Genomic DNA, 26,771 nt, shown 5'->3' with positions numbered 1-26,771 from the left:
GTGCAGGCGAAATCGCCGCACAATTTTTTTTACCGCCGCAAAGGGGGTGGATAGGGGCGTGAGGGGCTACTTAGCCTCATTTCCCTATGCATACGCCCCGCGTTTCATGGGCGTTCCCATGCAAACGCGGGGCGTACGCATGGTAATGAGGCTGTGACGCATGTGTTGGGGGCGGGCATCTGACATCGCCGGATGTCAGCTGCCCGCCCCCATACATGCTTTCACACGGACAAGTGTCCGTGAGGTCTATGGTTGCGGGAGCTGGTGGAGAGTGCGGCCCTGCCTTCGATGGTCGGCGACCATCGAATGCAGGGGGCTGCTCCAAGATGGTGGAGGCGTATCCCCCGCCATTTTCATGCGGACCGCCACATGTCCGCGTACGGACGGCCGTGGCGATCCGTATGGGAGGCGGGGATTCGCCTGCACGGTCGGAGCCGCATATGCGGCTCCGGCCGCACCAAGCAGAATAAGGGCCCTTGTTACCGAGGGGTGGTGACCCCTTTATAAAGAAGGTGTTTAAGCATATAAGCAGCTGCGCTTGAGGGTGATTTGTTCTCTTTAGCCCTATAGACATAAAGCTGTAGAAAATAACAAAGAAGCAGAACCATTAGCCATTATACTGTATTAAAAGGAAAACAATTGTTCTAATCGAAAAATTCTACAAAATATCGAAATTGAGAAAAAAAAAGAAGATGCAATAATAATCGCGGGAGTGCTTCCATTATGACAGATATATCATTTTGCATGCAAAACCTCCGCTATGTCCTAAAGTTAGCTCACAGGGGTAATGATAGCCACAAACACTGTCTCTGTGAGTTAGAAGGGTCTTTTACATTTGAGAAAGATCTCTTGAAAGAAAGCTGACACTACACATGCACACTGCACCAGACACGGGGGCAGATGTATTAATCCTGGAGAAGAGATAAACTGGAGATAAAGTGAAAGGAGAGAACGCACCAGCCAATGAACTGTGTTTGACAATGACAGTTGGGAGTTGATTGGCTGCTGCTTTATCTCCTTCCACGTTATCTCTTCTTGAGGCTGAATACATCTGGTACACTGTTGGGTACACACCTGGACCTATCTGACGACTATGTGCATCACCCACTTACCAATCGTCGGCCCAAAGATGTCAGTCACCAACAGATACTGCAGCAAGTGTACATACACAGCCTGATGCGCATTATATCTGCAGGGCTGATGCAATATGTCTGTGAATGATGTAAATACACATCCACCAACAAGCTTACAATATATTTGTTGTTTGACTGAAAGTCCCCATATAAATCACTCAATGTGTACCCAGCTTAAGTCAGTATACACATGGTCACTTTTCACATCTAACTAGAACAGTGACTGGGGTCACCAAATGCCCTGAAGCAGGAACTAGCAGTGTGCTGGTTTCCAAGCCATATGTATCCACAACAATAGCTACAACTATTACTCCACTAAGTCATGTATCAAGGCATTTATTTAGGAAGGGACATCTTTACTTTCATTTTACTTACTTACAAATTAATTATAATGATATCGATATGACATATGAGGCGTACTCTATATACACTATGCAGAAAAGCATTGTTATGGAGTTGTTCATTACAAAAGAAAAAAAATGTAGCGCGTAACAAAGTCACTTTATGCCTAGAATTCCCACAGAGCAGATCACGGCTGCAGCAGCAGCAAGGTGTACCGCATCTACCAGTGACCTGCAGCAATAACAGATCCTCTTTTACGCACCCTATAGCAGCATTAATAATACCAATATAATACTACGCATATCTGACAGCAGCGACCCGGTACCTGTGCTACAGACGGAGGCTTCCTCCTTCCTCTTCCTGCCCAGCCCGGGGAGGTGCAATCACTGAGGAAGCGAGGACAGTACATGAGAACAGGAATGTCACAGCGTCACCTACAGGCGGGACAAGATACTGCATACGCTGTGATGTCGTTCATTATACATATCCAGCCGATGTTATATTTTATGTTTGTAATAAAAGCTTTCTGGTGAGCTGTAACATTTTCTGTGCTGGATTTTCATATTACGCCTAGAAGATACAGATTGTCATCTCCACAACATAATACTACTACATTGGTACCTATGATAATGATGTCTAGGGGAATTCAATCTGTGTCAATGTATTCCGGGGGAAATATCGGCAATCGCCTATTCAATGCTGCCATAACCTACAGCATTAAAGGCTTTCAAATCTGACTTATTTTCTATTAAACTGTAATCTATTTTGTCGGAAACTGCTGCGGATTGTTAAATTCAAGGGCATTTTCCAACAATCAGCGTCCGTTTTTCGACAATTCGGTTTTCGACAATTTTGACAATTTACAGACTTTCCGAATCTCGGCGGTCGGTACATTGAATACCGACTGACTATGTACTGTCGGAAGCTGTCGTAAATGGCCAGGATTCAGACTGTGGGGATGTCCCCACAGTGGGAATCCAGGAATGGCGACCCCCCCATAGTCAGTCATTTGGACTGGTTTCTGTCATTACTGCCTTTAGCAAATGGTTTCGTTGCAAAACCAGCAGAATATCCCCCAAAAACCCAAACTGATGCTTAGTAAATTTACCCATATTTTTTAGATGCAGTCCATATTGGCAGAGCCGGCCCTAGCCTAAATGATGCCCTAGGCAAGATTTTGTCTGGTGCCCCCTTGCACCGTCACTAGTTCCACCTCTGACCCTGCTCCCCTTTCCCAGCACCATCAACCCTCATCATAGCAGTCATCATTTTGGTGCTGCTACCCATAATATTTTAAATAGAAACAGTGCAATGTGTTCTTGCTGGGAAGGGGCATGGCTACACAATAGTACCCCCAAGTCAAATTATGCCACACAGTAGTGCAACTTTTTTCCCATTATATCATGCGATGGTGTCCCTTATTCATGTTACATCACACAGTAGTACCACTTTACTTTATATAAATTACTCCTCACATTATTCACATTATACCCTTAGAAAAAAATCCTGAGAAAATATTGTATTTTAAGCACCTCCATGGCCACACTGCAACCAAGCACAAAGCAGTGTGCGCTGGGCAGAGGAAAAGAGCTGCAGCTGCCACTTAAGGGGAGGGGGCCCGGGGCTCCCACTGGACCCTTCCATCAGACTTTGGCCCCCCTACCCCTTTCTCTCGGCACCCCTGATAATACCACACACATGACACACATTATTAATGTCCTTATAAACATAATGCCCCTTACACATTTTGCCAACCTTTATTAACCCCTTCCCGACATTTGACGTACATTTACGTCATGGCCGGGATGTACTTCCCGACACATGGCATAAATGTACGTCATGACTTTAAACTGTCACTGCGTCTCGAGACGCAGTGACAGAGGGACGATGTCTGCTGTCCCTGACAGCAGACATGTCCCTGCATGCCCAGGGGGGGCTGCGATGTCGCCCCCCCCGTCGGCGATCGCTGTGATTGGCTGTTCAGTGTGAACAGCCATTCACAGCGTTTTCCTGTGTTACCAGCGAATTGGACGCTCGGTAACACAGGTGTCAATCACCGCCGGGCGTCAGGGGGCATGAGGGGGTCATCGGTGACGATGACACCTCACCCCACCCTCACCCCACCTGCCCCCAAGGCTGTGATTGGTCCGTGGGACCCACGGACCAATCACAGCCAAGGCGCGACATTTAAACTACCGGTGACTGCGCTGCAGACGCCATTCCGGTCTGGAATAGCGTGCAGAGCGGTCACCGTGCCTATCTGCCGTGATACTGACCTGATCCTTGCTAATACTTACCTGATCCTTGCAAATACCTTACCTGATCACTTGATCACTGCTTGTAGCGTGCTGGACGCTTCCTGGATCTGACTTCTTGGGACTTCCTGCTGCTGCTGCAGTGTGATAGAGAGATAGAGAGATAGAGAGAGAGATAGAGAGAGATAGAGAGATAGTGACAGAGAGAGCTATATTTTGTGTCTGCTACCCCCCCTTTTTGGGGGTGCAGGGTTTTTTTATATATAAATAACTGTCACTGCTGCTGCTGCAGTGTCATAGTGATAGATAGTGATAGATAGTGAGAGATAGTGATAGATAGTGATAGATAGTGAGAGATAGAGAGATTTGTGTCTGCTACCCCCCCTTTTTGGGGGTGCAGGTTTTTTTTTTATATATATATAACTGTCAGTGCTGCTGCTGCAGTGTCATAGTGATAGATAGTGAGAGATAGAGAGATAGAGAGAGATAGTGACAGAGAGTGATAGAGAGTGTATATTTTGTGTCTGCTACCCCCCCTTTTTGGGGGTGCAGGTTTTTTTTTTATACATATAACTGTCAGTGCTGCTGCTGCAGTGTGATAGATAGTGATAGATAGTGATAGATAGTGAGAGATAGTGAGAGATAGAGAGAGATAGTGACAGAGAGTGATAGAGAGTGTATATTTTGTGTCTGCTACCCCCGCCTTTTGTGCTGATCACTATATCTGAGGTGATCAGCAACTTTTTGGGGGCGCAGAGGTTTTATTTTTTTATATATACCTGTCGGTTGCTGCCAGTTGCACTGTCAGTTGCACCAAAGGTTGTGCACCTGCTGCCCGTCACTGGTAATCAGTGTTGCATCACTGATCACCTTTTTTGAGGCTGCTGTGGGTCTTTTTTTAATTTTTTTTTTACACACACTGTGATTTTGTGGGTGTCCTGTGGCCACTGTGCGCTGATCAGTGACGTACATCACTGATCAGCTTTTTCGGCACAGGGTTGATCTATTTTTTTTTTTTTTGATCAAATTCCTGTTGCCTTTGAGCGCTGTTCAGTGACGGACGTTACTGACCAACATCTGTGCTCAATTTTTGGCGCAGGACCTTTTTTTTTTTTTTTTTTAACCCCTTCAATTTTTTTTTTTTGGGGTTCAAATTCCTGTATAAAGTATTTTTTTTTTTTTCTGCACTACATACACACTACACACTACATACCCCCCGGGTTGAAATAAAGTTTGTACCCCCCCCTACACTATACACGTGTTGAAACATTTCACTACCAGTAACACAAAAATAAAAATGGCATCCCAAATGTCATCCCAAATGTCATCCCAGTCATCCAGAAGAATGTATTCAGCGGAGGAGGCATATGCCATGCTTGCCTCTGATTCTGACACAGCCAGTGAGGCAAGCGGGGAATTTGAAGGATTCATCTTAACCTCATCTTCCTCCTCTAGTGATGAGGGACCCCCTCAAAGACGCCCCCGTAGAGCAGCTGAGACCCCCCCCCCCAATAATTGATCTCGTATGGACCCCACCACCAGACAATTTTGAGCCCCAGGTTCCTGAGTTTTTGGCCATGCCAGGAATCCAATTTGATTCCACAGGTCTCAGAGAAATTGACTTTTTCAAATTATTTTTCTCTGATGATTTTATAAATTTAATTGTGGACCAAACTAATTTATATGCCCAGCAGTTTATTGCTCAAAACCCCACGTCATCATTTGCTAGGTGGACCCCTGTAGATGCAGTAGAGATGATGACGTTTTGGGGTCTGGTGTTTCATATGGGCATAGTAAAAAAGCCAGAAATTAGGCAATATTGGAGTACAGATGTTCTGTACAGCACCCCATTTTACCGTATGGCCATGCCCCGGGCTCGATTTGAGACGATCCTTAAATTTTTGCATTACAACGATAATGCACAGTGCCCACCCAGAGATGATCCCACCTTTGACCGGCTATTCAAAGTCAGGCCGGTCATTGATCATTTCAGTGCCAAATTTGAAGAGATGTACATCCCAGATAAATTCATTTGCATAGACGAGTCCCTTATACATTTTAAAGGAAGGGTTAAATTCCGCCAGTACCTTCCCAGTAAGAGGGCAAGGTATGGCATAAAAATGTATAAGCTGTGTGAAAGCACCTCAGGGTACACCCACAGGTTTAGGGTATATGAAGGGAAGGATTCAAGAATTGAACCGCCAGAATGCCCCCCCTCCCTCGTAGGTGTTAGTGGAAAAATTGTCTGGGATTTAGTGCACCCCTTCCTGGATAAAGGTTATCACCTCTATGTGGATAACTTTTACACCAGCATCCCCCTGTTTAAGGCCCTTGGTTCAAGAGGTACAGCAGCTTGCGGTACTGTGCGCAAGAACCAAAGAGGCCTCCCAAAAACGCACATTGCCCAAGTAATGAGAAGGGGTGAAAGCAGGGGAATATGCACCGAAAATATGTTGTTGGTCAAATATAAGGACAAGAGGGATGTCCTTATACTGACAACAATTCACGGAGACAGTACCACCTCCGTCCCTGTACGAGGTACCAGTACCCACACCTCCAAACCTAATTGTATCCTGGATTACAATAGGTACATGGGCGGAGTGGATCTTTCAGATCAGGTACTGAAGCCGTACAGTGCCCTGCGGAAAACAAAAATCTGGTACAAGAAGCTGGCCGTGTATATCATCCAGATGGCACTGTATAACGCTTACGTGCTATTCCGTTCTACCGGCCAGAGGGGGACATTTATGCACTTTCAAGAGGAAGTCATAAAGGGCCTAGTATTTGGGAACCAGCAGGCAGAGGGCCCCAGTACTTCTAGTACTGGCCCCCGTATTGTACCAGGGCAGCATTTTCCTGATGAAATCCCCTCCACTGGAAAAAAGGGCAGGACACAAAAAAGGTGCAAAGTTTGCTATAAAAAGGGAATAAGAAAGCAAACTATTTTCCAGTGTGACACTTGCCCCGACAAACTCGGCCTATGTATAAAGGAGTGTTTTAAAATATACCACACATCTATGGATTTTTAGGTTCATCATTTCACCGTGCTTCGGGGGTCTTGCTAATGCCACATAGCACCCACCATTCATTCCACCAGAATCTGAGCCGCAAAATCCAAAAATCACTCCTTCCCTTCTGAGTCCTGCCATGCACCCAACTGGTATTTTTTGGTCACATGTGAGGCATTGCCGTACTCGGGAGAAATTGGGGCACAGATTTTGGGGTGCTTTTTCTCCTTCATACCTTCTGAAAATGAAAAATTTTGAGCCAGAACTGCATTTTTGTGTAAAAAAATGTAATTTTTCATTTTCACTGCCCAGTTGTATCAAAATTGGTGAAACCCCTGGGGGTTTGAAATGTACACTATACCCCTAGATGAATTCCCTGAGGGGTGTAGTTTGCAAAATGGGGTCACTTGTGGGGGGGTTCCACTGTATTGGTGCTTGGGGGGTCTTGCTAATGCGACATAGCACCCACCAACATTCCACCAGAATTTGTGCTGCAAAATCCAAATATCACTCCTTCCCTTCTGAGTCCTGACACTTTTTGGTCACACATGAGGCATTGCCGTACTCGGGAGAAATTGGGGCACAGATTTTGGGGTGCTTTTTCTCCTTCATACCTTCTGAAAATGAAAAATTTTGAGCCAGAACTGCAATTTTGTGTAAAAAAATGTAATTTTTCATTTTCACTCACCAGTTGTATCAAAATTGGTGAAACCCCTGGGGGTTTGAAATGTACACTATACCCCTAGATGAATTCCCTGAGGGGTGTAGTTTGCAAAATGGGGTCACTTGTGGGGGGGTTCCACTGTATTGGTGCTTGGGGGGTCTTGCTAATGCGACATAGCACCCACCAACATTCCACCAGAATTTGTGCTGCAAAATCCAAATATCACTCCTTCCCTTCTGAGTCCTGACACTTTTTGGTCACACATGAGTCATTGCCGTACTCGGGAGAAATTGGGGCACAGATTTTGGGGTGCTTTTTCTCCTTCATACCTTCTGAAAATGAAAAATTTTGAGCCAGAACTGCATTTTTGTGTAAAAAAATGTAATTTTTCATTTTCACTGCCCAGTTGTATCAAAATTGGTGAAACCCCTGGGGGTTTGAAATGTACACTATACCCCTAGATGAATTCCCTGAGGGGTGTAGTTTGCAAAATGGGGTCACTTGTGGGGGGCTTCCACTGTATTGGTGCTTTGGGGGTCTTGCTAATGCGACATAGCACCCACCAACATTCCACCACCAAAAATCACTCCTTCCCTTCTGAGTCCTGCCATGCACCCAACTGGTATTTTTTGGTCACATATGAGGCATTGCCATACTCGGGAGAAATTGGGGCACAGATTTTGGGGTGCTTTGTCTCCTTCATTCCTTGTGAAAATGAAAAATTTTGAGCCAGAACTGCATTTTTGTGTAAAAAAATGTAATTTTTCATTTTCACTGCCCAGTTGTATCAAAATTGGTGAAACCCCTGGGGGTTTGAAATGTACACTATACCCCTAGATGAATTCCCTGAGGGGTGTAGTTTGCAAAATGGGGTCACTTGTGGGGGGGTTCCACTGTATTGGTGCTTGGGGGGTCTTGCTAATGCAACATAGCACCCACCAACATTCCACCAGAATCTGAGCAGCAAAATCCAAAAATCACTCCTTCCTTTCTGAGTCCTGCCATGCACCCAAATGGTATTTTTTGGTCACATGTGAGGCATTGCCGTACTCGGGAGAAATTGGGGCACAGATTTTGGGGTGCTTTGTCTCCTTCATTCCTTGTGAAAATGAAAAATTTTGAGCCAGAACTGCATTTTTGTGTAAAAAATGTAATTTTTCATTTTCACTCACCAGTTGTATCAAAATTGGTGAAACCCCTGGGGGTTTGAAATGTACACTATACCCCTAGATAAATTCCCTGAGGGGTGTAGTTTGCAAAATGGGGTCACTTGTGGGGGGGTTCCACTGTATTGGTGCTTGGGGGGTCTTGCTAATGCGACATAGCACCCACCAAAATTCCACCAGAATCTGAGCTGCAAAATCCAAAAATCACTCCTTCCCTTCTGAGTCCTGCCATGCACCCAACTGGTATTTTTTGGTCACATGTGAGGCATTGCCGTACTCGGGAGAAATTGGGGCACAGATTTTGGGGTGCTTTTTCTCCTTCATACCTTCTGAAAATGAAAAATTTTGAGCCAGAACTGCATTTTTGTGTAAAAAAATGTAATTTTTCATTTTCACTGCCCAGTTGTATCAAAATTGGTGAAACCCCTGGGGGTTTGAAATGTACACTATACCCACAGATGAATTCCCTGAGGGGTGTAGTTTGCAAAATGGGGTCACTTGTGGGGGGGTTCCACTGTATTGGTGCTTTGGGGGTCTTGCTAATGCGACATAGCACCCACCAACATTCCACCACCAAAAATCACTCCTTCCCTTCTGAGTCCTGCCATGCACCCAACTGGTATTTTTTGGTCACATATGAGGCATTGCCATACTCGGGAGAAATTGGGGCACAGATTTTGGGGTGCTTTGTCTCCTTCATTCCTTGTGAAAATGAAAAATTTTGAGCCAGAACTGCATTTTTGTGTAAAAAAATGTAATTTTTCATTTTCACTGCCCAGTTGTATCAAAATTGGTGAAACCCCTGGGGGTTTGAAATGTACACTATACCCCTAGATGAATTCCCTGAGGGGTGTAGTTTGCAAAATGGGGTCACTTGTGGGGGGGTTCCACTGTATTGGTGCTTGGGGGGTCTTGCTAATGCAACATAGCACCCACCAACATTCCACCAGAATCTGAGCTGCAAAATCCAAAAATCACTCCTTCCTTTCTGAGTCCTGCCATGCACCCAAATGGTATTTTTTGGTCACATGTGAGGCATTGCCGTACTCGGGAGAAATTGGGGCACAGATTTTGGGGTGCTTTTTCTCCTTCATACCTTCTGAAAATGAAAAATTTTGAGCCAGAACTGCATTTTTGTGTAAAAAAATGTAATTTTTCATTTTCACTCACCAGTTGTATCAAAATTGGTGAAACCCCTGGGGGTTTGAAATGTACACTATACCCCTAGATGAATTCCCTGAGGGGTGTAGTTTGCTAAATGGGGTCACTTGTGGGGGGGTTCCACTGTATTGGTGCTTGGGGGGTCTTGCTAATGCGACATAGCACCCACCAAAATTCCACCAGAATCTGAGCTGCAAAATCCCCAAATCACTCCTTCCCTTCTGAGTCCTGCCATGCGCCCAACTGGTATTTTTTGGTCACATGTGAGGCATTGCCGTACTCGGGAGAAATTGGGGCACAGATTTTGGGGTGCTTTTTCTCCTTCATACCTTCTGAAAATGAAAAATTTTGAGCCAGAACTGCATTTTTGTGTAAAAAAATGTAATTTTTCATTTTCACTGCCCAGTTGTATCAAAATTGGTGAAACCCCTGGGGGTTTGAAATGTACACTATACCCCTAGATGAATTCCCTGAGGGGTGTAGTTTGCAAAATGGGGTCACTTGTGGGGGGGTTCCACTGTATTGGTGCTTTGGGGGTCTTGCTAATGCGACATAGCACCCACCAACATTCCACCACCAAAAATCACTCCTTCCCTTCTGAGTCCTGCCATGCACCCAACTGGTATTTTTTGGTCACATATGAGGCATTGCCATACTCGGGAGAAATTGGGGCATAGATTTTGGGGTGCTTTGTCTCCTTCATTCCTTGTGAAAATGAAAAATTTTGAGCCAGAACTGCATTTTTGTGTAAAAAAATGTAATTTTTCATTTTCACTGCCCAGTTGTATCAAAATTGGTGAAACCCCTGGGGGTTTGAAATGTACACTATACCCCTAGATGAATTCCCTGAGGGGTGTAGTTTGCAAAATGGGGTCACTTGTGGGGGGGTTCCACTGTATTGGTGCTTGGGGGGTCTTGCTAATGCAACATAGCACCCACCAACATTCCACCAGAATCTGAGCTGCAAAATCCAAAAATCACTCCTTCCTTTCTGAGTCCTGCCATGCACCCAAATGGTATTTTTTGGTCACATGTGAGGCATTGCCGTACTCGGGAGAAATTGGGGCACAGATTTTGGGGTGCTTTTTCTCCTTCATACCTTCTGAAAATGAAAAATTTTGAGCCAGAACTGCATTTTTGTGTAAAAAATTTAATTTTTCATTTTCACTGCCCAGTTGTACCACAATTGGTGAAACCCCTGGGGGTTTGAAATGTACACTATACCCCTAGATGAATTCCCTGAGGGGTGTAGTTTGCAAAATGGGGTCACTTGTGGGGGGGTTCCTAACTTTTAGCATCTTATGGTGCCTAGAAACCTACATGGTGCCTAAAAAATAATCTCATAAAAAGGAGGCTCCAAAATCAAGTAGGTGCTCCTTCTATTATGAAGCCTGTGGTTTGGTCAACGTGCACACTAGGGCCACATATAGGATATTTATGAAAACAAAAGAATTGGGGGAATCAATTTTTAGTCACATTTCTCTAGTAAAATGTACTGTGTTCCTTAGAAAAATGTATTAAAATTGCAAATCTGCAAAAAAAATGAAAATTTGAAATTTCACCTACACTTTGTTTTAATTCCTGTGAAACACCTAAAGGGTTAACAAACTTCCAAAATGCTGTTTTGAATACTGTGAGGGGTGCAGTTTTTGAAATGGTATCATTTATGGGGGTGTCTCACATACAAGTCCCTCAAAGTCACATCAGAACTGAACTGGTCCCTAAAAAAATCAGTGTTTGAAATTTTCTTGAAAATTTGAGAATTTGCTATTCATATTGTAAGCCTCCTAGTGTCCAAAAAAATGAAAAGGAAGTTGAAATAATGATGTCAACATAAAGTAGACATATGGTCTATGTTAGTTATTAACTATTTTGAGTGGTATGATTATTTGTCTCACAAGCAGAAAATTTAACATTTTGCAAATTGCTAAATTTTCCATTTTTTCACGACATTTTGGTATTTTTCACAAAAAAACACAGACTGTATCGACCCAAATTTACCACTAATTTGAAGTACAATGTGTCACGAAAAAACAATCTCAAAATCACTGGGATAAGTAAAAGCAAAAAAAAGTTATCCCCACTTAAGTGAGACATGTCAGATTTGAAAAAAAGGGCTCTGTCAGGAACGCAAAAACTGGCTCTGTCAGGAAGGGGTTAATGCCCTTCATACACATAATAACACACATAATGCCCCTTACACATATGTTGCACATTATTAATACCCTTATACACAGGACACACATAATGCCCATTACACATATGTTGCACATTATTAATGCCCTTATACACATGAGACACATAATGCTTGTTACACATATGTCGCACATTATTAATGCATTTATAGATGACACACATAATGCCCCTTACACATATGCTAAATGCTATTGCACAACCAACCCACCCGCAGACAGCACTCGCACAGCCGCTAAGACTGTAACCTCTGCCTCTGCTTAGATACAGGTGTTTCCTCATACATCTTGCCTCAATAGGCCATGCAGCTCCTGGCCAGTTCTGCTAACGTTAGGTGCCTTTTTTGCTGAAAATTCTTCTTATTTGAATTGTTATGTGACCAGGACACACAAGAAGCTTCCGATTATTAAAATGATATGTGGCATGAATATATACTGTGTGCGACTGTGGCTGTACCCGCATACGGATTTCTATGTTACAGTGATTTATACACTAATTCATATGCAGATACAGCCTTACTCACACACAGAATATAGGCATGCTGCATATCATTTTAATCAGCAGAAGCTTCTGGCGCCCCTAGGCATTCCAAACGCCCTAGGCATTTGCCTAGTTTGCCTATGCCTAGGGCTGGCTCTGCATATTGGGAACCATCAAGGGAGACGTAACAGTCAAAGGTGGCAATTAAAGAGGTGGAGAAATGTAGGTCAGAGGCAGATCAGAACAGGATGGCATCTTGTGATGAGGTTGAATATATATTAAGAAGTTGGTGAGGGCTATGAAGACTTCAATTCTAGAGGACATGGAGAGCCAGTCTAGTAATACAACAGTATTGGCAGGAACAGTCTCACCACAACATTCTAGGCTGAATACAGGGGAAAGATGCAGGCAGGGATGGCCATAAAGTAAAAAGTTAGGTTGTGATAAAACAGTGAGTAAGGTACAGATGACTATTCGTGCAGAGAATTTGGAGGAGATGGGAGACAATTGGATTGATGGTATAGGTTGAAAAGGAAGTGTAAGTAGCATGGAGACCTTACCTTCAGTAACACAAAAGAAAGATAGAACACAATGTGGAGGTGAAGTAGAGATGATATGTAGAGTATAGCCTTCAGAGGCATATAACAAGAGGGATGGTTCCAGGGGGGAAATCCAGGAAGGCAATGTCAGAGCATAATTGCTGACTTTAACTGCATTCCTCCCTGGAAGTTAATCTCATAATTGTGAGAAATGCATCCCTAACGGGGTGTGGTATGGCGGGACGACAGTCGGGATTCCGACGGTCAGTATACCAACATCACAATACCAAAAGCCGGTACTCTGACAGGGGGGCGAGAGCAAGAAAGATCCTTGCGGGCTCACCACAGGTTCTATTCGGGATTATGATGTCGGATTACTAACCGTCTGAATGCCATCCCTTATTGATTAACACTACCATCCCTTACTAAAGAACATGTTTGACCTCACCACATGTTCTTTACTAAAGAACATGTGGTGAGGTTAACAACATATTAACTCTTTCCAATGGCTCTGCACCGTTTTAGAATAAAATGGGGCTATATATGGGTATGATTGTTCAATGTACTACACTTGTTTATGAAAAGGGGATTTCTTACTAAACTTTTACCACCACCTGCCAGTACATGTATTACTATAATGTACTGGCAGTGAGGTTATTTGTTTGATTATTTGATTATTATGTCTATATCATGTATGCTATTGTTTTTTTGTTTATTATTATGTCTATACCATGTATGCTTTTCTTTTTCTTTTTCTTAATTAAACACAAAAAAAAAAAAAACCATGAAGTAAAAACATTTATCCCAACTAAAAGGGTGATTTTGATAATGCATATGTAGCTGGACTGAGGAACCATTAGTCCGCTTAGACCAGCTCTGATTTTCAAATAAAAAATCCCTATGTTCTCTATTTTATTTATTATATCCAGATTAAGGAATTTATTTGGCAACAAATTAAGCCTCCAGTCCTCAGAACGTTAACTCCCTTTTGGCACATAGTGGTCCTTATTCAGATCACAGTACAAATTTGTTCTCAAAATGGGCAAAACCATGTGCACTGCAGGTGGGGCAGATGTAACATGTAGAGGGAGAGTTATTTTGTTTCTGTGCAGGGTATATTACTGGCTGCATATTTTTATACTGCAATTTAGATTTCAGTTTCAACACACCCCACCAAAATGTAACTCTATCTGCACATGTTACATCTGCACATGGTTTTGCCCATTTTGAGAACAAATTTGTACTGTGATCAGATCTGAATAAGGGCCAGTGTGTGCAAATTGTCAGGGCCCTGCGAAAACCTACAAACTTGCTTTATATGGAGGCTAGCCTGACCCCCAAACCCCCCCCCCCCCTCCTTTTTGATCATGTATTTGCCCACGCCGCCACCAGCGACATACAAGTTACCTCAGCCTGAGGGATCTGGGTGCAGTGGTGTCTATGCCACCGCCACAGCTGGTATACTTTTCCACTTTTCTAGGCTTAGTATATCTCACCCTTTGGGCGAGATGCTCGAAAAAAAATGCTGTAAAAACCCAGTTTTCAGGGTTTGTACCGCATTCTCATATGCAGCAAAGCCCCACCACCGGGACTTTGCTGCGGTGGGTTATGCCAGTTCTAGATGGCGTAACCCCATGGAAGCCTATGGGCTTCCCTTCGTGTCAAACTCCGCCCAACCCCCCTCCTGCAGCCAGTGACCTCCTCCTTCCTGCACCGCTTCCGGGTGCAGGGAGGAGGAGGCGGAGCCCTCACAGCCGGGTAAGGGTTCAGGGAGGGAGGGGGGACTTGCTGCAAATGGCCGACCATCGCCTTTGTATTAATAATCGCATATGTTACTGCATATGCGATTATTAAGAATTTGAATGCCTGTGATGTGCGGCCAGGGTTATTAGAGAATCCCACCCATTATGAGCAGATGTTTATTCATCCATCGCCAGATTGGCTTTCCAAACATCCAGGCCAGATATTTGTATTGTATGCCCAATTGTAGTGAGACCCCAGCTATGGAGTTGTTGGCACACAGTGATAGATCATGGTTGCCTACCTGACCCTCTCCTTCAGGGAGAAAATGCTTTGTTCCTGGACTTCCCTGGTAATGTATGATTGCCATCACCTGTGGTGAAACAACTTTCTTATCAATACCTAGCTCACCACAGGTGCCGGCAATCATACATTACCAGGGAATCCAGGAACAGAGCATTTTCTCCCTGAAGGAGAGGAGGGTCAGGAAAGGCAACCCTGTGATAGATTTGTTGACATCATTTGGTAGAAAGCATACCGGAGAATTATTCTAAAATTATTAACAAATGGTAATTCACTTAGCGAATAGAGAGACGGCTCGTTAGCTGTCATAGCCATACATCAACTACTGAGCTATGTTCCGGAGTCATCACTCCAGAGAACCACCCATCTAACTAACACCACCATGGCAACACAACTTCCGGTCTTTAACGGAATCGGATGACGCACGATGCCCTTTACCAAGATGGCCGAATGTGCAATTCCGGGGCGTCTTTCGGCCTGCCGAGTCTCGCCTCTATGGTAGCTGTTGGGTTGCATTCATTATCTGGCACTTCTGATGGCTCGGAGGACCCGGAAGTCGCGTCTCTTTCTCCTTCCCTTGTAAGCCGGTGGTAAGATGGCGGCAACCGTGGACTGCGATGTGATGATGGCGCCGGTGGAACCGGAGAGAAGCGCGGATGAGTTGGAGAGGTATGTAGGATATTGGTGGTGTATATTCTGGGGAACAGCGGCAGCAGCTGTTGGGGTTGATCACGTGTGGTGGGGTCATCCAGCGAGAGAGAGGGGGGATGGTGTGTTATGCTGATGAGGCCTGACTGAATCCTCTCACCCACGATGTGACACTTCCCAGTGGCTGCTGGCAGCCCTGTGCCCTCCTGCCCCCCTGCCATGCTCGCCTCTGTTACGCAGCAATGATAGGGGTATATTACTGCAGGGCTGTTATGAGAGTGGGATAATTATGTTGTTATGCTGACAACCATGTCTGCAAATAAAAAAAGGTATACATTGTTCCTAGAGCTTGAGGTTGACATGATTGTGGTAATTGCTAAATATTGTCCCGATGTCATCACGTCAGCCCAGGGGGTCCTGTTACTGGGGATAATCTTTATTCTGCTGACAATGACAATACTGAATTCTGTGAGCATTATTATAAACAAAACAAAAAAACAAAACCTTGGGCCTATGATGGTAAGTGCCGAGTTCTAATTGGAGAAACAGCCCTATATAAAGAAAATAATAATTATCATATAAAGTTATACAGTATATACAACCCACCAAACTTCCCGGTTGTCAGAGGAGGGACAGACGTGAGATGCTGAGTCTCAGCATTACCCTCTAACAACAAGGGGGTAATGCTCACATTATAGGTGCTCGAGCTACGGTAGCCAAACTGGTCCTACAGATCTACCACCAGTTTATGTTTTGATAGTTCTCGAGGATCAGGGTTGGTTACCCCTGTGCTAGAGGAATATGAAGGTAGCTAGTAGTGAGCAGAAGGACTAGTGTCAGGTGGTGCTATAAAATCCTGTACAGAGGAGTCAGTTCTTGATATTGAAGATTGGTCAAGCAAGTAGCATGGATGGTTTCAGAGAAGGCAAGGTGCAGATCTAGAAGGCCATGCGGCACAGTATGCCAAAAATCTTTGATAGGGGAGTGTTGCTGTATTGTGAATAGTTTCAATTGAATTCTCAAGGTTAAGAACTAGTCCTGGGAATTGTAGATTCGTGCCAGAGGAGATCATTCTTGTTGTGCCATTCAGAAGGATTAGAGCAGGGATAGATTGGTGCTGAGAACGTAGCCACAATCAATGCAAAATATTAGGAGAGAACGGGAAAGCATTTTGGTAATGTCATTAATAAGAGAAAGACGTCCACTGAAAACTGAAGTTGTCAAGACTGTCCTATACGGATGCGGTCGTTGAGTCGGCACAAGAAAGGTCGACCGGCAGCAGGTTGACAATGCAGAAGGTCGACACAGGGTTTTTCATTTCCTCTCCCCCACCCCCCCCTCGCGGTAGTTCATGCCCTACCATCCACTAGGGCATGGAGGGAGAATAGAATAGTGTGCCCGAGTGTAGGTAGGCACTGTGCCCTAAGCATTGTGTAGTGAGGGGCTGCCGTACACTTAAACAGTGTCCAGAACTAGACTCCTAAAAAAAAAAAAAAAATACTTGTTGACCATCTGCCTGTCTGGTGCTTTATCACCTTCTACTTTATCGCCACTTTATCTCTTCACCATCTGCCCCACTAGTTCTTAACCAAAGTGTGAAAACAAAAATGAATAGAATTCAAAATTTAAAGGTGTCTGTAGAAAAATAGTTTCTGAAATAATTTTTATTTGATCTAGCTGTCACAATTATAGTACACTCCTCACCTTGTCTATTTCTTGTACCCAACTATTGAAAATGTGTGTGTGTGTATGTATGTGTATATATATATATATATATATATATATATATATATATATATATATATATATATATATATATATATATATATATATATATATATGTGTGTGTGTGTATCCCGTTTAGAATTGGAACTCTCACGAAAAGGCCCTTTTCCCTCGTGTGCCCTTCCTTTTCTCAAATCCCTTCGTTTTCTGCTTCCCTAATTCTTATCTCACTCAGTAATGCCTGCTAGTGCAGATCGTATGTATGTATGTATGTATATATATATATATATATATATATATATATATATATATATATATATATGTGTGTGTGTTTAAGTGTCCCCGTGGCTTGGAAACACTATCTTTTGGCAGCAGGTGAAATTACATCTACTAGCTTTCGAAGCATTTGCTTTGAGGTCCATAAACACTATGCCCAGCGTGTTTGGACAACGATGATCGCTATCATCGCTGGGGGGAAAGCCTCTCAGTGCATACACACTGAGCGGCTTTCCCCCTGCCCAGGGACGGCGTTGCATAGCTCAGCGCTATGCAAAGCCGCTCATCTGCTGGTATAACCAGCAGATGAACAGCTTTCCTGGCGATGTTGCGGGAGCGTGCAGCAGCGCTCATCGCCGGGCCATACACACACCATACAAACCTCCTGTTTTGAGCGACTTTCAGCTCAGTCGCCCAGTGTGTATGGGCCTTAATTAGCATGTTATGTATACTGTACTTGTCCTATACTGTCTTGAACTGGATGTCCTTGTTTTGCTTATTTGTATATATGTAATCTGTAAAGGGGTGCACACACGCTTAGATTTTGACAGATTTTCGATTTGATTTTGCTTTTAGAATCAAAATCAAATCAAATGGTTTTTGAGATGCATTCGATGTGCGCTCCCGTTTTCTCTAGAACAGAAATCGAACAGAAAAATCTACTGTGCAGCCAAGGAAATATCTAATTCGATCTAGTAAATCGAATGTGTACAATGTACCATGAATGTATATAAAATTCGATATCTAATAGAAAATTGAATCTAACATCGAATCAAAAGCAAATCGATGTGTGTGTACAGGGCTTTACTCAAATGTGTACACTGTGCCTTGAATGTAAGTCAAATTCGATATTGAATGCAAAAGTGCAGATCGAATGTAAAAGCAAAGGCCGAATCGAAAGGGGGTTTAGTAGGCGAAATCGAAAGCAAATCGAATTGAAAGTAAATCGATACGTGTGTGCATACCATAACAGTGTTAACAAACAATAAGATCTTTCGCAATTGGTCTAAATATCACTCTGGCTATCTAAGCTGGCTTAAACCCTGGCCTATAACAACCACTTTTGAAGTATATGGAGAAAAGAACAGCAGGTGAAAATTGCATTCATAGCAAAAACACAGTAGAGACAAGTATATAGGAGGTACATGCTCCCAAACCAGCTCTGAAGCGTTTCACTCTGGGGCAGATTCAGTTGGCAACTAATTGAATCAGGACCCCCCCCCCCCCCCCGATCACTTTAGATGGTGCAGTATACGATTGTTTGGGTGCCTGTTGTTTATTGCTGATCCATAAGTGCCAGCTTTAGCCACAAAAACATCTTAATCCGGCTAAAGTGCTGTTCATAACGTCATGTCGGCACTTTTCGCAATTTCTGCTCGCCAGCTCTGAGTATGCGTGCCCATACAGCAGCATTGAATTGCTGCCAGTGGTAACCCTTTCAACTATTGATGTCTGGATACCTTTTTTTTTTTTTTTTTTTAAATAAGATATTCATATAATAAAACCAATCCCGGACAGTCGGTGTATTTTTGCTTTGCTTATTATGTATTTGAACAGCAGCAATACATAGATCCAGCCACACCAAGGGACCATTCTAGTAAAAGGAGTCTTAGTATTAAATACCAAGCACTTTAAGTTCCAGGAGTTGTTGGGTTTATTACTCTGGTCCAGTCATTTCACTGCTCTTACCCTTAAAGGGTAACCTAGCATCAAAAACTGTTCTGTATTGATGTGTGGCTCCTGTTACATGGCCTTGCCCACCTTATAATTCAGCTTCGTACTTTACTCTCACCCTTCAGCTGCTATGGTCATTTGTGGTCTCCTGTTTCCAAATTGTATTAACAACATCCGCAATAAAGTGGTGCCAAATTTTTCCTATTCAATTATTCTGGCACTTTAACAAGACTTGCATATCACGTTGCTCATGTCCAAATGCACTGGGTTTAGATGCGTAAAGTAGCTACACCTTTGCCAAGTGCTGGTTAGCATGAACATATAGCCATCTTATTGCAGATTTCTGCTTGCCACCTCAGAAGGAACTTTTGCCCAGTCGGCAAACAATTGAATAGTGAAGTCTTTTGAGAAGACTAATGTTCCTCTTTTGTTTTTTGCAATAAGGTAAGTTATTTGGTAGCTGGTTGATTGGTTGACATTGGTAATACAGGGCATGACAATTTTTTTTTTTTTAAATCTAGGTGCCAGGATGAAAGTGTTGGAGCCAGACAAACTAAAAATAGGGGCAGTGCCAAAAATTGATGTAATGCCTATTACACATGTCACACCCATTACATTTTATTCCAAATGCCATAATGCCGTTACACGTTATGCCACACACCGTAATGCCCATAACACATTCTACAAAACACCGGCATACACATTAAGCCACACTGTAATGCTTAGTACATATTATGTCACATAAGTGCCGCTTACCTACATGCTCATTGCTATGGGTAACATGCCCTTTGCCAGGGGGTAACATTCCCTTTGCCAGGAGTTGCATGCTGGAAGCCAGGCTCCTACAGCAGCAAGAAGAGGTGGGTGCTCAGCGCACGGTGTCCTGGAGAGCAGAGGTGCGGCTGCAGGGCCATGGGAAAGACACCTGTTTGAGATGGGGCTTTACCATTTTGTATAGCTAAACTATGTTTTTAAGGCAACAAGCACGATAATTATTGGTCCCCCCGTAAACAATTTAATGGTGCTTGTGTAATATCTGGACGCCCGATTCTTTTATTGTATGCCTTAACTTAAGGCATACAATCAGATGCGATGCCACGCGATTTTGCTGTAAAATCGCGTTGATCGCATCGCGACCAAATCGCATGCGATGCGATAGATGCGATTTTTCCATAGGGTTCAATGTTAAAATGGTCCTGTTCATTTCCCCACTATCCAAGTGGGCATAGAGTTGATTTTGTATAGCGCGGCGAGCGCACGCGGATTACTTAAAATGTATTCAGTGTCCCCTCGCGGGGCTTGCTGCGCTCGCCATGCTTCGGGCTCGGTGGCTCGCTGCGCTCACCATGCTATATAAAATCTACTCTATGCCCACTTGGATAGTGGGGAAATGAACAGGACCATTTTAACATTGAACCCTATGGAAAATCGCATCCATTGCATCGCATGCGATTTGGTTGCATTCGATGCGATTTTTTCCGGCCCTATCTCTAATTCGGGCACCCAGTTATTACACAAGTACCAATTTAATTGCTTCATTGGGCACCTAGTCATAATTGCTGCATAAATAAAAATGTAATTTCCTCCAGTGACAGATATTCATGATAGACATGATGACACTGCAAAAGGGGGACACTGTGGTCGGGCTCTGGTGACCAGATTCTGCTTCCTCCCTCCCTGCAAAAAATCTGGTCCAACAGGACTCAACTGTGATTGGGAATGGTAAAGTGTGCCCAGCGGAATGAAGCGAGGGTACGCACTGCACTAATTTGGGGTCCGTGTTGACATGGACACAAAAGCTAATGTTCAACATTTTAATGTCGTCCTTTTGTCAATGTCGACATTTCCTAGTGACCTTTTCAATGTTGTCCTATTGATTGTCTAACTTGATGCTTGAGGCTTTTCCATTCACACCCTGTTATTTTGTTTAAAATGTCATCACATTTTCTTACTATTCAAATAAGAGCCCCCTCATGCACCTTTATTTTCCAGCCCATGGTCACTTCATGCTGCTATGCATGCTCGGAGTCCCTTCATGCCCATATTTGGCAATCCAGAGCCCCCTAATGCCCCTTTATATAGCCTCTTTATATGGCATCAAAGACCCCCTCATGCCAATTTTTTACTGCATCAGAGACCTCCTAATGCCCATTATATGCCAGAGTCACCACTGTGTGCCACCGTTTCCCACCACCCTTATGCTAGCACACATGCAGATGTCTATTAGGTCAATAACAAAACTAGGAAGCGAATGTGAGAAACAGTCAGTTACCTCTGCTGCTCTATAGGGTAGTCAGCCCAATTAAAAAATAATCAATAAACGGCACTGGGATAATTTATGTAAATATACCTGTTATTACATGAATAAAAAGAATGTTAGTCTGTGCATGAGAACACATTTCATAAAGAAAACATTCAATGCACACAACAACAAAGATGTGAAAATTATATCTATTAACTATGAGTTTCTTAAAGCCACTTTAGATTATGCCTGAACATCAGCAGCAGATTTTATACAAGGTGTGTTAAATTCCAGGACTAGGGCTAATACAACGGGATGAATAATAAAAAACAAACATACATTTAATAGTCCTCAAAATAATCACCTCCGGCACTCACATACTTTTGTGAACGGCGGTACAAATTCTGGAATCACGCTTCGTAGTCCTCCTGAAGATATGCTTCGAAGTTGAGCGGTTACGTTTTTCTTTGTCCTCTACGTCCTGAAATCAATGCCCTTTCAGAGCAGTCTTAAGTTTTGGGAACAAGTAAAGGTCAGGAGGTGAAAAATCTACGATGTCATGTTTTGCCAAAAAGCGTTTCACATTGAGAGCACAGTGGGGCCTCGCGTTGTCGTGCAGTAGGAGCCAGCTGCCTTTATCCATATTTGATTGCACACGGTGTAGTCGTTTAACTAACCGATGCAAAACAGCTTTGTAGTACTCTTGGTTACGCTATCACATCCGCATGATGATGCGTTCCTACACATTTTCATTCATTTACTACTTGTACAGTCCTGGAATTTAATAGACACACCTTCTATATACCGTATAGACACCTTCTATATACCGTATAGCCTACATTATAGGAAGACGTTGCATATATTTCCTACACTACTAGTAAGAGTACGGCGACATTTCCAATTTTTAAAAGCAAATAAAATAATGGTCAGGTTTTTTTTTTCTCTTTCTAGTTGCACCTTCTTTTATTGCCTTCAATGTGGCTCTCACAGTAAAGAGACTGCGACCGAATGTTACCTAAACCATGTCCGCTGTATAGCACTTCATACTAGCAAACAATAAATAAACCCCCATGAGCTAAAATGGGAAACAGAAGGAGTGGTATCTTGTATCCATAAAGGTGTGTACACACTGGTGGTGTTGACAGGTAAACACTGAACAATATTGTTAACCATATTTCTCTATCATCCATATGGGATACTGGGGTCTCAGTACGATGGGAATAGAGGGTCCTCCGCAGGAAAAAGGCATCAAATCTTCAGCAGGGTGTACTGGCTCCTCCCCTCTATGTCCCCACCCACAAGCCAGTTTAGAAAAAATGTGCCCTCAGGAGAGGATGCACACTCCTGGAACTCCAGAGAATTATTCTGCCGTTTACTTTATTATTTTGGGTTTGCTGTTTGGGATTAAACAGCATTCCTGCTTCGTGTGAGTCAGGGGCAATCATAAATTAATAGGTAAGTGGAGCCTTGTGTCCCTCTTGGTATGGGTCAAGTTTGGAGGCAAGACTCGACCATTTTCTTTTTTGTCCATCTTTTATTTTGTAAAAGAGAAAAAAACTCCCCTAAAAAGAAAAAAAAAATATTGCTCAGATCCTTTTGGCGCAGAGTTGCCCAAACACCACCATTGCAGTCCAGGTTTGAAGGATACCCATACTTGAGCACAAGCACTCAGTCAATTTAATTTAACAATCTAGACTTGTGCCTTAAAACCTAGTCTATGAAAGCAGACTTTGGGAAACCCAAGCTGTGTCCAACATACTGTATCCAGCTGTAACTGCTATATACTATAATGCAAGAAAGATGGATTTGCCGCTGTTCTTTGGAACGTTTCTGTGGTCCTAATTCTAAAATGGAATTACTCCCCTAAAATGCTTATGCTCTGTCCTACTTTTTAGTGTGTGTGTGTGTGTGTGTGTGTGTGTGCGCGCGCGCGCGCATAGTCTCTACTGACTTATATTTGTGAGCACAGGAGAAATCATTCCATGTTCCTTAGATAACCATGGAATGATTTCTCCTGGTGCGGGCACATGCGCGAGGATGTGTGTTAATAACGCACATCCTCGTATGGTTGCGAGGGGATACAATGAGGCGGGCACTCTGTAAGCTGTGATCTTTGCAGCTTACCGAGTCATCCAGAATTAGGCCCATACTGTCCACAATACATTCCACCATGATATCACACATCACCAGCTCCTGCTCTTTACATTCTGGTATAGTTGTACTCATTTTAAGTTTATTTCATTTCCCCATTTGTTACTGACTAAGGTGTGTTTTCTAGAACAGTGTTTGATTTAACTGTTTCGACCTGTCTCTCTGTATTATGACTCTGTGTCTGCCAGCTTGTGTAACGTAATAAAGGCACAGGCATTATTCTCTTACAAAGGATAGCTGGACATGTAAGGCTATTTATGTCTGATGCAGAGTGGAGGTATCCCGTCTCCTGCTTCAGGTAACAGCACAGATTTGCAGCAGACAGCCAGGCTCATTCACTACTGCACTGCACCATCTCTGCACGCTTCCTGTTGGAGGTGGGAGTTCTCAGAGGGTTGGCACGCTCAGGATGATAGCACAGGATCACATGATACCTCCTGAAAGACACCATGTTACATTGTACCTCAGCTTCCTTAATGAATAATGCCTGGCTGTAACATCCATACTGTGAGATTTCTAAAAACCTCCTCTTTTCACTTGATGCTATACGTAGTGCCATATGGTTTACAACATGCTTATCTTTAATTAGTTACAATAAGCCCTAATACACAGCCATATACATGGATATTACACTGTGCATAATAATCCTGTTAATATTTATAATGCTTTCTATTAAAAGGACCAACATGTGTGCTGTAATGTTCTGAGTAAATAAGTTCCTTATGTCTTGCACCGATTTGTCATGTGCAGCCCGTCCGACCTCCGATCCGATGCCCACGGGACCATGCATCGGATTGGATCTCAGCCCCTTCCGTCGGAATCAGGTGAAATCAGGCCAAATCAGAGAAGTGTATGGGCACCTTAAGCTTCCCCTTTCACCTAAACTTTGTGTTACTGTTCCCATATATTGACAATGAATGCTACATAAGGTAGCATATTTTACACTTGGTCTTGCTTAAACACAACTAGGTCAGGGCGCTTTAAGGCACACAAAAAATAGATTTCAATTGTTTTTCCCCTACTGAGCAATTCATTTGTTACTCCTTTTGGGCACTATTAACCACAGTGGGACTCCTTTCTGCTCGCAGCCTTATGTGGTCTTCTGAAATGTGCAAAAGTTGACTGTTTGGGCACCCAAACAGTACTTTTCACATCATTCCCATATTACCAATATTATGAACAGAAAAAGTAATTGGTCTGCTGTCGAAATAAGATATGTATGTACAGTTAGTCCATCAACATGGTATAACTATCTGATTTTATATAAAAGTTCTCTTGGTCCATTTTTTAAATGAGTTGTAGGCTTCGTTCAGACAAGTAATTTTTTATATAAAACCAACTCAACGAGTTTCGTCAGAACGACTTAATCCGAGACGTGGCTACGGGTGGTACAAAAAGAGGGGGCGTACTTTAAGCATTATAATAAACAATGCAAATATATGGTATACATACAGAGATTAGACCCCACAACAAGGTCTGTACGGCAAAGAATGTTCTTAAAACACTTAAAATGTTAATCTTGAATCTTTATAGATTTTTATATAATGTGGTTCAGAGGATGAGCAAGTGAAAATGGTAATTACTAAATATGAAGTTTCTTACCTACCAATCACTGGGATTTATTTTGTTTCTTTGCAGGGTAAATACTGGCTGCTTTGTTCTTACACTGCAATTTAGGTTATAGTTTTGATCACACCCCACCCAAATCTAACTTTCTGCACATGTTACATCTGCCCCTCTACAGTGCAGCATGGCTTTCTCCATTTTGCTAAAAAGCAGCTCTAACAGGTCTGAATGAGGCCCTTAGAGGTCTGTCTATTTCAAATTTAAGACCTTTGATATTGAGTTACACGGGCTACAAAAGTAAAAATATGTCGTGCAGGGTGGGTGGTAAAGATGCTCAGACACTGTGTGTACATGATAATTATATAATCAGTATTTAAAAATACGCAGACAAATGTCAATGTAAGACATATAAACCCATGCATGAATAAGTCCTCAATATTGTAGATGGGGGGCTGACACAGCCTTTGCAGAAGAGCCACAGGATGAGCGAAACGCGTATGGATTCCATTGACTTGCCACGAGGACCTCTGCCCAGTATATGCCCTTGGAGCATAGCAGGATGCACATTCCGGACTGCATTCACCATCCTGACCTGATTGTTCTCAATATGGGCAAAACAATGTGCACTGCACATTACAGATGACCACAAAATCACTATGGCCACACCCAAAAGGATTTTCTTTATGCCGAATGGCAACATTTACTTAAAGTTTCTCAGCCTCCATTCTATTACTTTTACTGTTCAGAATTTATAAATGATAGATGGTAAATATTATTTTCACATTGACATGGCATTTAAGCATTTTAACAAGTACTGGATTTAGATTTGGGGGTAAATTATTTAGTACTGTCAGGGCACAGAGCTGAGAATCTTGTGGCACAGTTGTTATAGGTGAGTGACGCAGCAAAAGAAACCTGAGGCCTGCAAGGGCACTCTACAAAAAGAACAATATATTAGTTTAATTATCCCATGGTAATTTAACATTTAAGCACATTTGTGAGCACATTGAAGTTCTTTTGGACACCGATTTATGCACAAGACCTATCATTCATAGTCCATCTTGTACAAACACAGACCACTTTGTATGCTACCCTATACCTGAACTCCTAACACAAACCCCTGAACTGCCTAATCGCCTAACTCAAACCACTAAAGTTTAGTGACTAAACCAACCATAATACCAGAACACCCAAACTAGCAATCTTGGCTGCTATTTCCGCCAGCCAAAATATCGTCCCCTTCCTATTTAATGCTGCAGTTTCAGACAGCATTGAAGGCAGTTTCCGGCAAAACAGATCCAACTTTAATACTAATCTGATCTGTTTTGTCGGAAATGGCCGTGGATTGTTGAATCCTCAGACTTTGAATTCCGACTGTCGAGTTCCTGTCGAATGGAGCTAAAACGACCTAGGATTCTGACTGACTGGATGTTCAGACAGTCGGTATCCCAGATTGAATACCACCCCTTAAACTTGAGGGCATACTAGATGGGTCGTGGGTTTTT

At 43.0% G+C, this 26,771-nt stretch overlaps 2 protein-coding genes and 1 long non-coding RNA gene across 7 annotated transcripts in view; 2 read left to right on the top strand and 1 right to left on the bottom strand.

Moving 5' to 3' along the window:
- Window positions 1-15,443, bottom strand: part of NKIRAS2 (NFKB inhibitor interacting Ras like 2) — a 35,979-nt gene extending 20,536 nt beyond the window's left edge. The window contains exon 1 of one of the 5 annotated variants that reach the window (XM_083146878.1): window positions 15,423-15,443. Coding sequence is in view for 2 of the 5 variants with exons in the window: in XM_083146881.1 (XP_083003007.1) it covers window positions 1,801-1,884 (84 nt within the window). In the remaining 3 variants the exon portion in view is untranslated. The other 4 variants (XM_083146881.1, XM_083146877.1, XM_083146880.1 and 1 more) reach the window with 4 other exon arrangements.
- Window positions 15,444-15,460: 17 nt separating this feature from the next.
- DNAJC7 (DnaJ heat shock protein family (Hsp40) member C7) overlaps window positions 15,461-26,771 on the top strand; it is a 35,632-nt gene continuing 24,321 nt past the window's right edge. Inside the window, exon 1 of the mRNA XM_083146876.1 lies at window positions 15,461-15,653. Within this exon, the coding sequence (XP_083003002.1) occupies window positions 15,580-15,653 (74 nt within the window). The 5' untranslated portion in view covers window positions 15,461-15,579. The remainder of the gene's footprint in view (window positions 15,654-26,771) is intronic.
- Window positions 20,741-22,642, top strand: LOC146008022 (uncharacterized). Its single transcript, XR_014444445.1, has 2 exons — window positions 20,741-21,059; window positions 22,501-22,642. It is a non-coding gene; the product is annotated as an uncharacterized LOC146008022 (long non-coding RNA).

This window comes from Crinia signifera, chromosome 6 (assembly GCF_055691185.1).
Source record: "Crinia signifera chromosome 6, ASM5569118v1, whole genome shotgun sequence".
NCBI classification, from domain to species: Eukaryota; Metazoa; Chordata; class Amphibia; order Anura; family Myobatrachidae; genus Crinia; species Crinia signifera.
This window is presented reverse-complemented; position numbering and strand designations above follow the sequence as displayed.